This window comes from Hemitrygon akajei, chromosome 17 (assembly GCF_048418815.1).
Source record: "Hemitrygon akajei chromosome 17, sHemAka1.3, whole genome shotgun sequence".
Classification (NCBI taxonomy): domain Eukaryota; kingdom Metazoa; phylum Chordata; class Chondrichthyes; order Myliobatiformes; family Dasyatidae; genus Hemitrygon; species Hemitrygon akajei.
In genome coordinates this window covers 49,442,658-49,456,269 of record NC_133140.1, presented here as the reverse complement: position 1 = coordinate 49,456,269, position 13,612 = coordinate 49,442,658, and the positions used below count along the sequence as shown (strand labels likewise).

Below are 13,612 nucleotides of genomic sequence, written 5' to 3'. Positions count from 1 at the left end.
TTGCTATTGAGGTTAATGGCCACAGGGGTTCTCTGCACTGATTATTCCCATTCCTTTTCCTAACAATCTCCCTGTTACCTGGCCCCTGCAACCCTCCAGGTAACACCCATCACCTCCTCACCCTCTCAGAGGAGCCGAAGGTCATCCAAGCTCAGCGCCCTAACACGGTCTGCAGGGAGCTGCACCTCTCCCGGATATAGCAATCAGAGGTCGCCCTGATCTCCCACACCTTACGTATGGAGCTTATCACTGGCCTGGGATGAATTCTCACTACACTGGCTAGGCACTAGTTAAAGTCTCACTAATTAAAGAAAGAGAAACTTGATGGAAACCTCAACATAGTCTCTGCTTCTCCTTGACAAAATAACGAGCTCAGTTCCCCACTCTAACTCCGTCGCAATAAGCTAATTTTAGAGTTAATACAGAAAAAAATCAATACACTTTCAACTATGCAAGAATATAAAACAAAGGCCAGATAAAAGCAATACCTACACAACCTAAGTATCCTGACTGGCTGTGTCATCGCCTGGTACGGGACCTGTACTACCCTCCGTCGCAGGGCGCTGCAGAGTGTGGTGCGGACAGCCCAGGAAATCTGTGGATGTGAACTTCCCTCCATTCGGGACATTTATAGCAGCAGGTGCATAAAAGGACCTGGAGGATCATCAGGGGCTCCAGCCACCCCTACCACAAACTGCTTCTGTCTGGCAAAGAGTACCGCAGCATTAAGGCCAGGACCAACAGTCTCCGGGACAGCTTCCCTCACCAGGCCATCCGATTTATTAATACACATTTACCTGATTGCATAGCTGACTGTACATTGTATCAGACTGTATATATGTACTTTGTGTTTGGGCAATATCCTCCCACATTTCCCTTCCTTGTTGCTTGTACACAGCGATGGAGATGCAACATGAAGATTTTTACTCCTTGATATTGTGGGATGGAAGTAAGAAATAAAATTCTAAATTCTAATTATACGATGCATATTTATAACATGTTGGGTGTGCAGTTACTAATGTGTGTGGGATCCTGGGCTTTATAAACAGGCGGACAAAAACAAGTTAATAAATATTGAACCTTGGGCAACAGTAAGGCTCTGCTAGCTTTAGAAATCAGGCCAAAGTCCAGATGGATTGGAGAAAATTTTAGTTGCTAGGATAAGGCATTTACACCCAGAAAGCTGGAAGTGTTCTCCCTGGAATTAAATTTTCTAGGTGTACAAGATCAAGCACAAACTCTGTGACCATTTTACAGAACACCAACGTTCAGTCCATGGTGGACATCCTATGCTTCCAGCTGCCAACCATTTCAATTCCCCTTCCAAATCCCACACTGCTCCATGCTTCTCCTTCTCTTCTGCCGGGATGAAGCTCAACGCAGGGTGGAGGAGCATCATCTTAAATACCGCCTGGCTAATCTACAACTCAATATGACTATAGTATTTCCCAATTTTAGTTAACAACCCATCATTTTTCCTCTCTACCACCCCCACCCATGTATCTCCTTTTGATCCAACAGTCCTCCTATCTTTGTCACCCTCCCACTCCTCTATCTACCAACTTCACAGTTCCGTCCCCCCAACCTCCTGGTCATCTCCCACGAGCAGCTGTCTCCATCTTCACAGTTCCTCCCCCCCACCTTGCTCCATCTGTTGCTTTCTTCTTCCACTTTATTCATCTGCCTCCACCTACCATTCACCTGCCACAGTCTTTCACCTCCACTCGTACTCACCTGCCCTATCTGCCAATATCTTCCCGTCATCTTACACCCCTCCTCAGTCCACCAAACACCTCTAAGTCCTTTCTTGTCACTCCCCATCTCCCCTCGATGCTGGCCACCTTCACGTCTCCACTCTCAGTTCTGATGCAAGAGGGTTCAGCAGAAAATGTCAGTTATTTCTTTCCTCCTGACAATGCTGCTCCACCTGCTGAGTTCTTCCAACAGATTGGATGTTGTACAAAATCGCGACAGGTTCAAATAAAGAGAAGCTGCTCCCATCAGATATTTCGGGGAATGCAGATATGAAGCGACAGACAAAAGACAAGTCAGGGCATGGGGTGGGCAGAAGGAAGAAAGGTTACAGGACAAATTTGAGCAATAAGGTTTTTTGTGAAGACAAACTTATTGTGACAATACACTTGTGTCTACAGTGGGAGATGAAAGCAGGTCAATCAGGGCTTTTAATATTGATTTGAAGAGGATAATTTGCAAGTCATCAAGAGCAGGGTAATGAAACTGATGGACTTCTCTGCAGATGTATGATTTGAATAACCTCTTTCTGTTTTATAATGATCCTATAATTAAGGAATTCCCAACCTTTTCCATGCAAAGGACGCCTACCATTAACCAAGAGGTCGGTGGACTCCAGCACAGGGAGCCCTGTTATAATTGTATCATCTCTTGAAAACCATTTGGTTGGGCCCTGTTTTATGCTCTCAGAATCCCACTACATGTCTACTTCCCCCACTAGCAATATCCTCATATCTGTGATGTGAAATGAAATGAAATGAAAAAATTAAACATCAAGTAGTAAATTGACAATCAAGTTCTTAATTCAGCCTCAAGTCAAAAGTCTATTTATACCACACATTATTATATATAAATGCATTTATTACAGAGAAAATTATCAAAATAACTCCAAAAATTGTACGCAATACATTCCTGGGATTAATTTATGCTAGTGTCAAACCACAAAAGTTAAAATTCAGAAAGTTAACATTTAAAATTGAAAAGGATCAAAAGATGTATGAAACTTAAGACTTTATTATAGTATTTTATGATTCTTTGCAGTGTTTAGACTAATTACACCAATTGGAACAGAGAATACATCCAAGCATCCATGCACTCAATGTCATAAATAAGATAAAATACAGATAGAAACGTGCATCTGAAACAAGAATTAATCAGTTCTGGAATCTTCCAAATATACTACAGGAACAACTTATGTTTCCTTTCTTGGTTTTAACCTAACAACTGCTGAATCTGATTGAGGAAGATAATATTTCCTATAGTTCACCCGTTTCTTGGTCAATGCATCAAACCACGTTACTCTTCTAAATTCAATGTAGCATTATTTTTGTACAAAGTGAAACTGGAATTTAAAGAATTGCCTTCTTCTTTGGTGTACAAGTTCAAACTACTGCATGTCCACGTCCACGGCCTCTGAAAGTTCTGCTGTTAGATGCAGTCATCTGACAATTAAGCAAGCTAACAGAAGTTAACTTGACAGCAATGTTCGGGCTTCTCCAATATTGCTAGAAAATGCAAGGTCCATATTGGTGAAATAAACTGAGCAAGAGTGAGTCCTGAGTTGCAGTTATATCTCACTTTTGCATGCTTTGTCAAAGAATTAATTTCTGATTGATTATTTTTCTGTTTATTTCTGCCAACGCCACTGAAAATACAAAAGCTCTTTCATCTGAAAGAGTGGCATACACATCAACTTCTTTTTCTTGCCTTTCTGTAAAGGAAAAAGGAGAGAGCAATAATGAACCAGTGCAGTCTCCCCAAGGTCAAAAGCTTACGCATCAACTTTATCATTTAACCCCACAGTCTCCCAAAGAAATTATTCAGAATCACATGAAGAACCAGACATCCAGCACTCATTGCATTTCCTTTCATAACCACCATGGGACCAAAGGTTGTCGATGAAGAATTCAAAAACTGTGGGAAATTGCAAAATAAATACCCATTTGAAAAAATCTCCCTGGTTTTAATACGTGGATGTTTTAAAAAAATACATGATTTGCATGTGGTTAGAATTGTACATTTTCGTGGCATTGTTCAAAGAAAAACAATACTTTGTGTGCAACATTGCACAATCCTAGGGTTTACTAAACTATTCATACCGGTGGAATTCTGGTTTTGTTTAATGAGGTTTTCCTTACATTTTAGCTACAAAGCTATTGAATGTACCCTGAAATCTTTAGAAGAATGGCTAACACATGGCAATATGAGAACTAGATCCTTTCTATTCTATACGCATTCTTGTCCATTTTACTGACCGGCTGAAATCCCAAACTCCCAAAGAAATTCAACATTTTAAATCTGAAAACACAAGAGCGCTGTGTTACACATAGGCCAGCAGGGCAATGGTTATTTTTATAAAATGTAACCTTTCTGTTGCCCACTTGTTAACCACTTCACTGGTTGAATCAACATTCAAGAATAAGGAAAATGTAATCTCTAAGTAGCTGATAATTAGCTGATTAATAAAAGATATGCCTCAAGATGGAAACAAAAATAATTATCAACCAAGATTATCACTCTAATCTAGTTTTTTTTTGCAGCAAAATACAAGTTTGTGGACGTGTGAAGGCAGAACATTTGTTCCAGTACCTCTTGCCTTCTCATCACTAGCACTCAGTTCCTGTGTACATGTTGCAGATGAAACGAGCCACTTCAAGGAAGGAGAATGGTTAAACAAAAGCAAAAAAAAAAGTGCTATTCACAAAAGGCAGATGCACTAATGGTAAAAATATACTGAATGACAGTTCAAAGAATATTACGATTCCTCTGGTAGAGCTGGTTTTCTGCATGAGGGTAGGAAGAGCCCAGCTGAACCCATTTCCCTCGCTAACCGCAATCAGCAATGAATTTTAAAAAAGCGTGAAACTTCAATTCACTCCAGTGTTTTACCTTTATCATCGTCGTGCTTTTTGCTTGGGCCAGTTTTTGGACGCCCTCGCCGCCGTCGAATCTGCTCGGAATGACTCTCTGATCTAGAGCGCTTCCTGTTTTCCAAATCTTTGGTTAGAGGAGAATTGGCTTTCTCTCGACGTGCTCTCTCTGTTCTCCTTCTCTTAGCTGCTGACTTGTTGTCTATCCACAAAATAAGAGTTTGTTATTCTTATCAAGCGTATAAATCAAGTCTATGATCACATTCCACTGAAGTGGTACACAAAAGGAAACAGTCCATCATGAATAATAGCCCAAAGTCTTTTCCAAAACCAAAGTGTCCTGTTAAATGTCAATCTGGAACCCATGCCCATACTTTGGAAATGCAACTAAACTGGTGTTGATTTTTGTTTCAAAGTAGATGCGATTAAAACAAAATTCCCCCAGGAGTTCAAGTGCGGATTTGGAATAGGAAGTTCACTCACTATCATCTTGTAATAACAAAGCAGAAAATTTGTGAAGACAGGAGGAATGATTATTTAAACCCTGTTGTGTTTTTTTTGGAATCTTTACCTTTGTCAAATTTAAAACAATAAGTACCATCTTCTCTTGTTGAATGACTATTTTCAGTGGAGGTTTTTCATTAAAATGATTTTAAAACTTTGTCTATATAATTGAAAACTTCAATGCTCAATTCCTGTTACCTTTGCTAAATATAATCACAGACAAATTCTTGGTGGCACAACCTTTACAAACCCGCCAAGTTAGAAGAGATTCTGCAGATGCTAGAAATCTTCAGTAACACACACAAAATTATGGAGGAGCTCAGCAGGTCAGGCAGAATCTTTGGAAGAGAATAAACAGTCTATTCCCCTCCATAGGGGTGGGAAAACAGTTTATTCACATAAATGATGTGATAAATGTTAATAAATGAAGTTTATTCCCTTCCATAGATGCTGCCTGAATTGCTGAGTTCCTCGGGCATGTCCATCAAGATCAAATTTTCGTATGGAAGTGCTGAACACTAACACTGCTAGGAGCTTCTAATTACATGTCACCTTCCATTACACATGTGCATGCAAAAACTGAAAGGAAACACTATCATTCAAATACAATTAATAATAATTGCAAAACTGGTCCAAATATACAACGTCCTCTAACCTCATTTCACTTCAAGAGAACTAAGTTATGAATCATGTGCTACATCTTGCAGGCTCACAAAAAATCTCTAAAGAGGCAAAAGACACACAAGAACACGAGGATCTTAAAGCACGTCAACTTTTAATAAAATATTTCCACGAGGAATAAGCACATTTGCACTGTCATGTGAAAGGATGTTAGAGAGGATAGTGAAAATAGAAAACCAGTAAAGACTTGAGAGCCAGACTGTCAACAGTCAACAACTTAGACCAGAGGAAATTACAAAATATTGTTTTGGCTCACTGACCATGACTAATCAAGTTCAGTTTGAAGTTATGGCTTCTTGTCATCATCCTGAATAATCCAAATAGTCAATATCGTGTAGAATGAATAGCCTCTGCATGCAACAAATGGAACAGTGAATATAATTTTCTGATCATTGCCTGGTGGAAACTACAAATTAGCTGGTAAACATTGGCATCTTATTTGATAATACTGTACTACCATCCAAATTCTATATCAATGGTCACCTGCTGAATTTCAATATAGAACAAATCACTAATTGTTGTGCTACTGAAACAAAGACATCACAGGTTTACAGAATTGGATAGCATCATACCAGGCCCTTCGGCCCATCTAGTCTATGTGGACCATCATGCCTATCTATATCAATCCCACTTGCCAGTATGCCTTGCTTATACAAGAACCTGTCCAGAGGTCTTTGCCACCTCCTCTTGAGAGCTCATACCAGATATCAACTCCTCTTTATGCAAGCAAAAGATTTACTTCTCAGATCCCTTCAAAATGTCCTCCCTCTCACCCCAAACCTACAGTTTTAGACACCACTACCATGTGCTGGTTACCTTCCCTATCTATACTTTGTATAATTTTATGTTCCAGTGTCACATCATCCCTCAACCTCCTCTCTCCAGGAAAAACATATCCAAACTATCCAATCCCTCCATACAGGGCAAGCCCTCCAATCCAAGACTGACAAATCAAATCACATCAATTCACATAATTTTCATTCTAATTATGAAGTTTGGAAATCATCAAATTTTGTAACAATCCTCATTTATTTTCTGATCAAATCAACTATGAGTTATAGCAACTTCAGCAGTAGAATAGTAGATTTGCTTATCATGTTTCAACATTTACAGACTCATGAGGAATTAGAAATTCTTTCAGTCCATCACCATAAAATGCAAGTGTCCAGACATAGTGTAAAAGAAAATCTTAGCCAGCCTATTCAAGCACGATGGTGAAATGAAAACAGTAGAACTGAGCGTCCTGGCCTCTCAGGTCTACCTCACCATTGAATATGATCTAGGCTGATCTGCCCCAAGCATCAATTGTCCTGGTTTTTCATACCCCTCAAATCTACCTCTCTTTAAACACATCCAAAGGTCTAGCTTCCACAAATCTCTGAACATCAAAGGTTCAGATCAGAATCAGGTTTAGTATCGCCAGCATATGTTGTGACTTTACTGCAGCAGTACAATGGAATAAACAGAGAACTACACCTTGAAGAAGAGATTTTTGAGCATTTGAGTTGTATATCTGTCCCTTATATTGCAACTACATCTCCTCATTTAATGTCTGACTTCTCTGTACTGTCCCAGTACAATCGTTTCAGTAATATGATCCCTCAGCTGTCAGAACTCTGAAGAATACAAATCCAGCTTTTTTTTAAGCTACTCATGTGCCAGGAATAAGGTTAGCAAATCTTTTCTTAAATACTTGACCCAAAATCTGCCCCGCACTCTAGGTGTAATTTAGAAGCACCCTGCACAGTTTTTACAAAACTTCCCGACTTTTAAATTCCAACCTGCTTGCAATCAAGGCCATCATGACAGTTGCCTTCCTAACCACTTGATGCAAATGCTTGTTTTCTTTTGCGATTCAAACACTAGAAATGCTAGATCCCTCTGCATTCATTTGCAGTCTCCCTACATGGCCTATTTACAGTAACAAAAAAAAGGATGAAAAGAGAAGACTCATATAGCAAGTTAGATCAGCTTTTTTTCATTATTTTGTAATAGGAATAGGTGCAGTCGTTCATTGATTCTAATTTGGTTATTACTCTATAATGGATTTATTGACAATGCTCAGAAGAAAATGGATCGTAAGATTGTATATGTTGGCACATATGTACATTGATAATAAATTTACTTTGAACTTTGATATAGCCTTCATGGTATGACTTAGCAACCCAGAAGTCGTTAATTCAAATGCCAACATGGTGGACACACGTAGTTCGAGGAAGAATGCGAAGGCAAGAGATGAAACACTGCCAGTGCAGCAAGATACAGATGACGAGAGGAAATACCGAGAAAGCGTTAAAAATTAGAAATGCTTCAGTTGGAACTGAGAATCGAAAGGGATTATTTGATAGGAAGTGCTCAGTGTCAAATAAGAAATGGATAATTATATTTTTTTCTCCAAGCGATTAAGTAAGAGATTTAAAGCAACCAGGAAAATGTATTTTGCACCGAGGTTTGTGAAACTGTGGAAAGCAAGACTCAGTTTATGAAAACAAATTGCACAAATGGTTGAATAAGAGAAACATAGGATTAGATTTACTGCTGTGTGGAAGATGTGTCAATACACCAAACAGCCTTTTACCAAGACAAACAAACTTCCAGTTTTATTTTATTAGTCTTTAATAAGCATTTACTATAAAAATTCTTGCTGCACTAAGTAATACGTGGTGCAGCAGCTTTCCACTGCTACCTGTTTACTTTTTACTTGGTGTTATATTGTACCAGCCATAAACCAGGTCTACAGTTGGAAATGATTCTCCATTGCCACCAGGAGGAAAATTAGAATATTTACTTTCAAAGTGTTGTTGGTCAACCTTGTACACCATCTGCCTCAATTTCCATTCGTGATTAAAGAAGATACCGAGGAAATGAAAAACAGTATGCCACTGAAACAGAAGAATATGCAGGCGCAAATTCATGAATGTGAATAAACACATGCATGATGTTACACTTCACTATAAAGATAAAGCTACTTTTTTCCAGAAAAGGGGAAAAGCTGATTAATGCATCTAATCTGGAACTAAAACCTATCAGAAATCATTTGCAAAGTTTGATGATTACGCAACAAACTGACTTTAAAAAAAAAACAAGTATTTTATAAAAGGGCAACTATTTGAAACACTTCCACCTTGGCAGTAGAATAATATGCACATAACAAGTTTCATACAAGTCACCATTCTTTTCACCATGAGTAATACTGGAAAAGATCCATTAAAAATTAGTGTATCCTCACAGTGCATAATCAAACTTACTTCACAATTTCAGTGGATTCCAGTTAATTGGGCAATCGATTTATTGTACCATCTGCTTATTTGAGACAACTCAAAAATTAATCAAGAAAATAGTCAGGATTCCTGCTGTTCACTTGGGTCACTACGCTACTTAATTGGGATAGGAGACTGTTATTCAACAGTTTCTAACTAACATCAGATGTGTGCATTTGTGTGGCCATTAGACACTACACCACACTGATAGAGAACAGTTTTTAAAATAGCATCAGTACTTGTGCTCAAAAAGCAGCGATAGTTAGCGAGACATAAGCTGTAAGATGATTCAGAACTGTTTTGCTCACTGTGGTTTCAGGCATTTGGGCTTGGAGATTCCAGAAACAACTAAGAGTGAAAATGAAACCATTTCACTACTTCAACAAGTTAGGAATTACAAAGAATTTGAAAGTATCACAAATTATCTTGAATATTACAATGAAAATGAAGATTTGGAAGACGTAATCATTGAAAGCATTGTATGAAGGCAGTCCACCATCTCCACCAGGTGCCTGCACTGATTTTGTCAAGTTACAGTCAATCAAAAGAACATATCAGTGTGCACTGAATGAATTCCTCTGTCAATAACTATAAGGAACTAATTACACAGCTTTATCGTACTGTAGTAGTTTCGGTAGTGTTCTAATTTGTACTAGGTTTCATTTAAATACTTAATTTGTTACTCAGCTAAATGGTAGTATTTTTTATATATCTTTTTAACTATTTCCATTAAACTTTGTCTAATTGGGACAGCCCCTTAATTGGGCCAAGATGTACTGGTCTCGATGTGCTCCAATTAACTGGAATCCACGGTAACCTAGCGGTTAGTGCAATACTATTACAGCTCGGGGTGTTTCAGATTTCAATTCTGGTGCCGTCTTTAAGGAGTAGGCATGTCCTCCCCATGGAATAGGTGGGTTTTCCTTGGGTTCACCGCCCCCCCCCCCCCCAAACAGTCCAAAGACATACCGGGTAGGTTGACTGGTCATTGTAAATTGTCCCGTGATTAGGTTAGGGCCAGTCAGGTTTGTCCGGAGTTGCTGGGGCTGCACAGCTCAAAGCACAAGAAGGGCCTATGCCACACTGTCTCGCTAAATAACTAAAAAAATTATTTAAAGGGAAAACAAATGCCTGATAAATACCACACAAATTGAAACTGAGTAATTCTTCCCTGACAAGTCATTTACATAAGACCTTTAATGCAGATAATATTCAAAAGTGCTGCCAAGCAGGATAATCAGATGGAAACTGATACCAAGCCAAAACAGATAATACATTTGGTGACTAAAATCTTGGTTAAACAGAGAAGCTGGAAAGGAAAGTCTTGAGGAAAATGAGGATAGCAAAATCTAAGATGTTCAGCATGTAGAGCTTCACTGGACAAAGGCATGGATTCCAATGGCAAGACAAAATGGAACTGGATTTGCAAAGGGAGTCAGTATGTGAAAGTTTGACGGGTAGATTGAAATAGCCATATGCTAGAAGCTTGGAGACACAAGAGAATGCAGATACTGTGTCCTAGAGCAGCACTTTGTGCTAGAGAAACTCCGAATCAAACAGCAGTTATGGAGTGAAATGGATAGTTGACAATTTGACAGCAAAGGTTTAATTAAAGCAAGCTTTCCCTAATTCATAACTAAATTTTAGCCAGATTGTCTGACAATGGAAGGAATAAAATACAAAAGAGAACATTGAGAAACAGAACTATGTACAAGCCATCCCAAGGAAAGAAATGTGTTCCACTTCTACTAATGTCCATAAGTTGATTTTATCCATGTTGGAAAATACACACAAAAAAAACCACTCAACATGGTATCCGTACTTCTAATGTAATAATGAATGCCATCAAAACAATTTAAGTCTGATGAGAACAATTACTAAAAGTGGAGTGGGGAAACTAGACCATACGTATGTACATCATACTATTAATTTAATAACATTATGGGAGCTCATACGGGTATCCATAACGTGGGCATTCTTAATAGCACACATGGCCTGTACCCGTCTACATGTGATTGGTATTGCTGAGGGAGCATATAGATCAGACAACAATTGGACAATGAGAAGAAAATTCTTGTGCTTTATTAGACCTTGATGTTTAATTGATAATATATTCTTCATTATATGCTAAGCTATACCATTACAAAACAATACAGTGTGAGAAACACGACAGATCAATTTACAATATTACTTTGTTAATACAAAAGAAAATCAAAATGTCTTTCACATTAAGTACTCATTTTAATTCACAACTAAAAATTCAGATGTGGTCTAATATGCAAAATCATCAATAATTATACAATAATTAGTTCATTCAGCTCAAGAATCATTAAAGGAGGAAAAAAAAGACAATCTGTATCCCCATAAAACCACTGCTAAAGATTTTCGATCTATACACAAAGTAAAATTGCCAATACAGATACCAATTTGTATTCAAAAAATGGATGATAAATTTGTATTGCTTACTCATTTCATTTCTCCCCACTATAGTTATTTTGCTCCAGCTTGACAGATTTTATCATTATTTACCTAAATTAGGTGGCGGTGATTTTTCAGTCTGTTTAGCATTCAGCAGTCTTCTACTTATAAAAATGAATCCACAAGGGCATGATTTACAGGCAACAGGAATCTGAAAAATTAAACATTTGAAATTGGATGACGTTTTTTCTGTCCTACGTCTCGGTAAACATTTTAATCAAAGGATATGATTAAGTTCACATATGTAAAGTCTTTACTCTATAAAATATACATTTAAATTGTAAACACGCAGGCCAGCCGAAATCATTATAAATTGTGGCTTATTTTTAATATCCAAGTGGCACTTATAGGATTGCATAGTGCCGAATAAAATAATTAAATGAATCAGAATTTCCATTGTTTGAAAGATTATACATCAGACAAGGCAGTTTGCCAAGATTGCAGTATTTTGTATTTTCCGTTTCAACGATGAACTGACATAGCTTATGCAAATATTTTTAAGAATTGGCGTCCGTCCTACATTAAACTACTGTACAATGTCGACATAATCGAACTGCTTTAATAGCACCGAGTTAAAGCAGAAATTCACGGGCAATTGAATTTCAATATAAATGGCTGCGTGATTTGCAGCATGAACTCAACGCTTTAAAAAAGGACAAATGTGTATTTTGAAAGTACAGGCGTAAGCCCATGAATGTATTGATTGTGATTAAGCTTTTGGTAACTCGGTATCACTTCACCAGCATTCATATTTGTTAGAACTGCCCGCATTGCATACGCCACATGACAAAGCTTAAATTCTAAATTCAAAAATATCTTAAAGTGCTTAATTTCCTCACTAAAAGTTATTTACTTCTTTGTCGAATAGGAGACTTAAAATACGGCTGCTAAATCAACGAGGAAGTAATATGTAATTTTACAAATGTGCGGTATTCGGCTGACGCCAGAACAGTTTAATCACTTTCAGATGAAAGACATTTCAGTAAGGGCTGTATTCCAGTCATTAACAGTCTAAATACTATCATTTTATTATCTTACAAACCCAAATAGAATTCGTAACTAGATCGTAGTTAAGGGAGTGGAATCTGATATCATGCAATATTCCCCACGCTTAAAGCATGCAATAATCATCCTAGATGAAATTTCAAAAATAAAAAAAACATTTTTGTCAACTGCGAGGTCATGCAATAACCAAAAATATCAGGGCAAAGTTTCTGAACAATGTTTCAAAAATGTAACCTCAATAATATACCCTGTCAAAAGCGCACAAAGAAAGACTCGATCCTTGCTGATAAACCTGAAATGAATATGAAATGCACAAATATTTATAGTCTGATATTTCCCACCTGTTGGTCACAATCTGGACAGGCTTTCGTAGCCATTTTTGTAACTTTCTTCGCCTTATTAGCAGCCATTTTCCCAGTTTTGTTGCAGTTTCTGATCCACAAGGACCGTCGGTGATAAAAAGTTCGAATGGAACTTCATTACAACTTCAGAGTAACAATGTATCCGGCTGCCATCGCCCACGAGCCCTGCAGCGACCTGCGCGCGCCCCACACTGCGGGCAAGAGCACGTAACCCCGTGCTCAGTGACACGAAGACGTAACGCCGTCCGCAGGCACGGGCTCGTAACGCGACTCCTCCGCGTGCGCGCGCATTCTGCGCAGACTCCAGGAAGTATCTTGTAACCCCGTTGTTTTCTTTGGCAACAAATTTCTTCTGTGATTCTTCCTTTCCTGTTGAAGGCGCTGCTTTTCTACTCAAGTTGCTCCAGAGACTAGACCTGATGCATGAGCGATAAGTATAAAAACCATACTGCATCTGCTGGAAAAATCAGTGGAGAAAATAAGGCGTTATGGATGCAGATTTAAAGCCCATGGAAATGATATGCCACAGAAGGTACTCATTGAGCCAATTTCTGCTTTTGGTGGAACTAACCAATAAACCCTACTTCTCGTACCTCAAATCCTTGTATTTTCCTCCTCATCCGAAGATTAGTCGTGACCCAGATTCTGCATCACAAACTGAAGCGATGGCGCTTGACGCTGAACTCAAAAGTCCTTCCGA

The 13,612-nt window shown here is 38.4% G+C and overlaps 1 protein-coding gene across 1 annotated transcript; it reads right to left on the bottom strand.

Annotated features, from left to right (window-relative positions):
- Positions 1-2,592: 2,592 nt before the first annotated feature.
- Positions 2,593-13,195, bottom strand: c17h16orf87 (chromosome 17 C16orf87 homolog). The gene is made up of 4 exons (XM_073070082.1): positions 12,892-13,195; positions 11,597-11,696; positions 4,642-4,824; positions 2,593-3,463 (listed from the first exon to the last, which is right to left on the bottom strand). Exons 1-4 carry the CDS (start codon positions 12,958-12,960, stop codon positions 3,345-3,347), a joined length of 471 nt encoding a protein of 156 aa, XP_072926183.1. The 5' UTR covers positions 12,961-13,195; the 3' UTR covers positions 2,593-3,344.
- Positions 13,196-13,612: the final 417 nt, after the last annotated feature.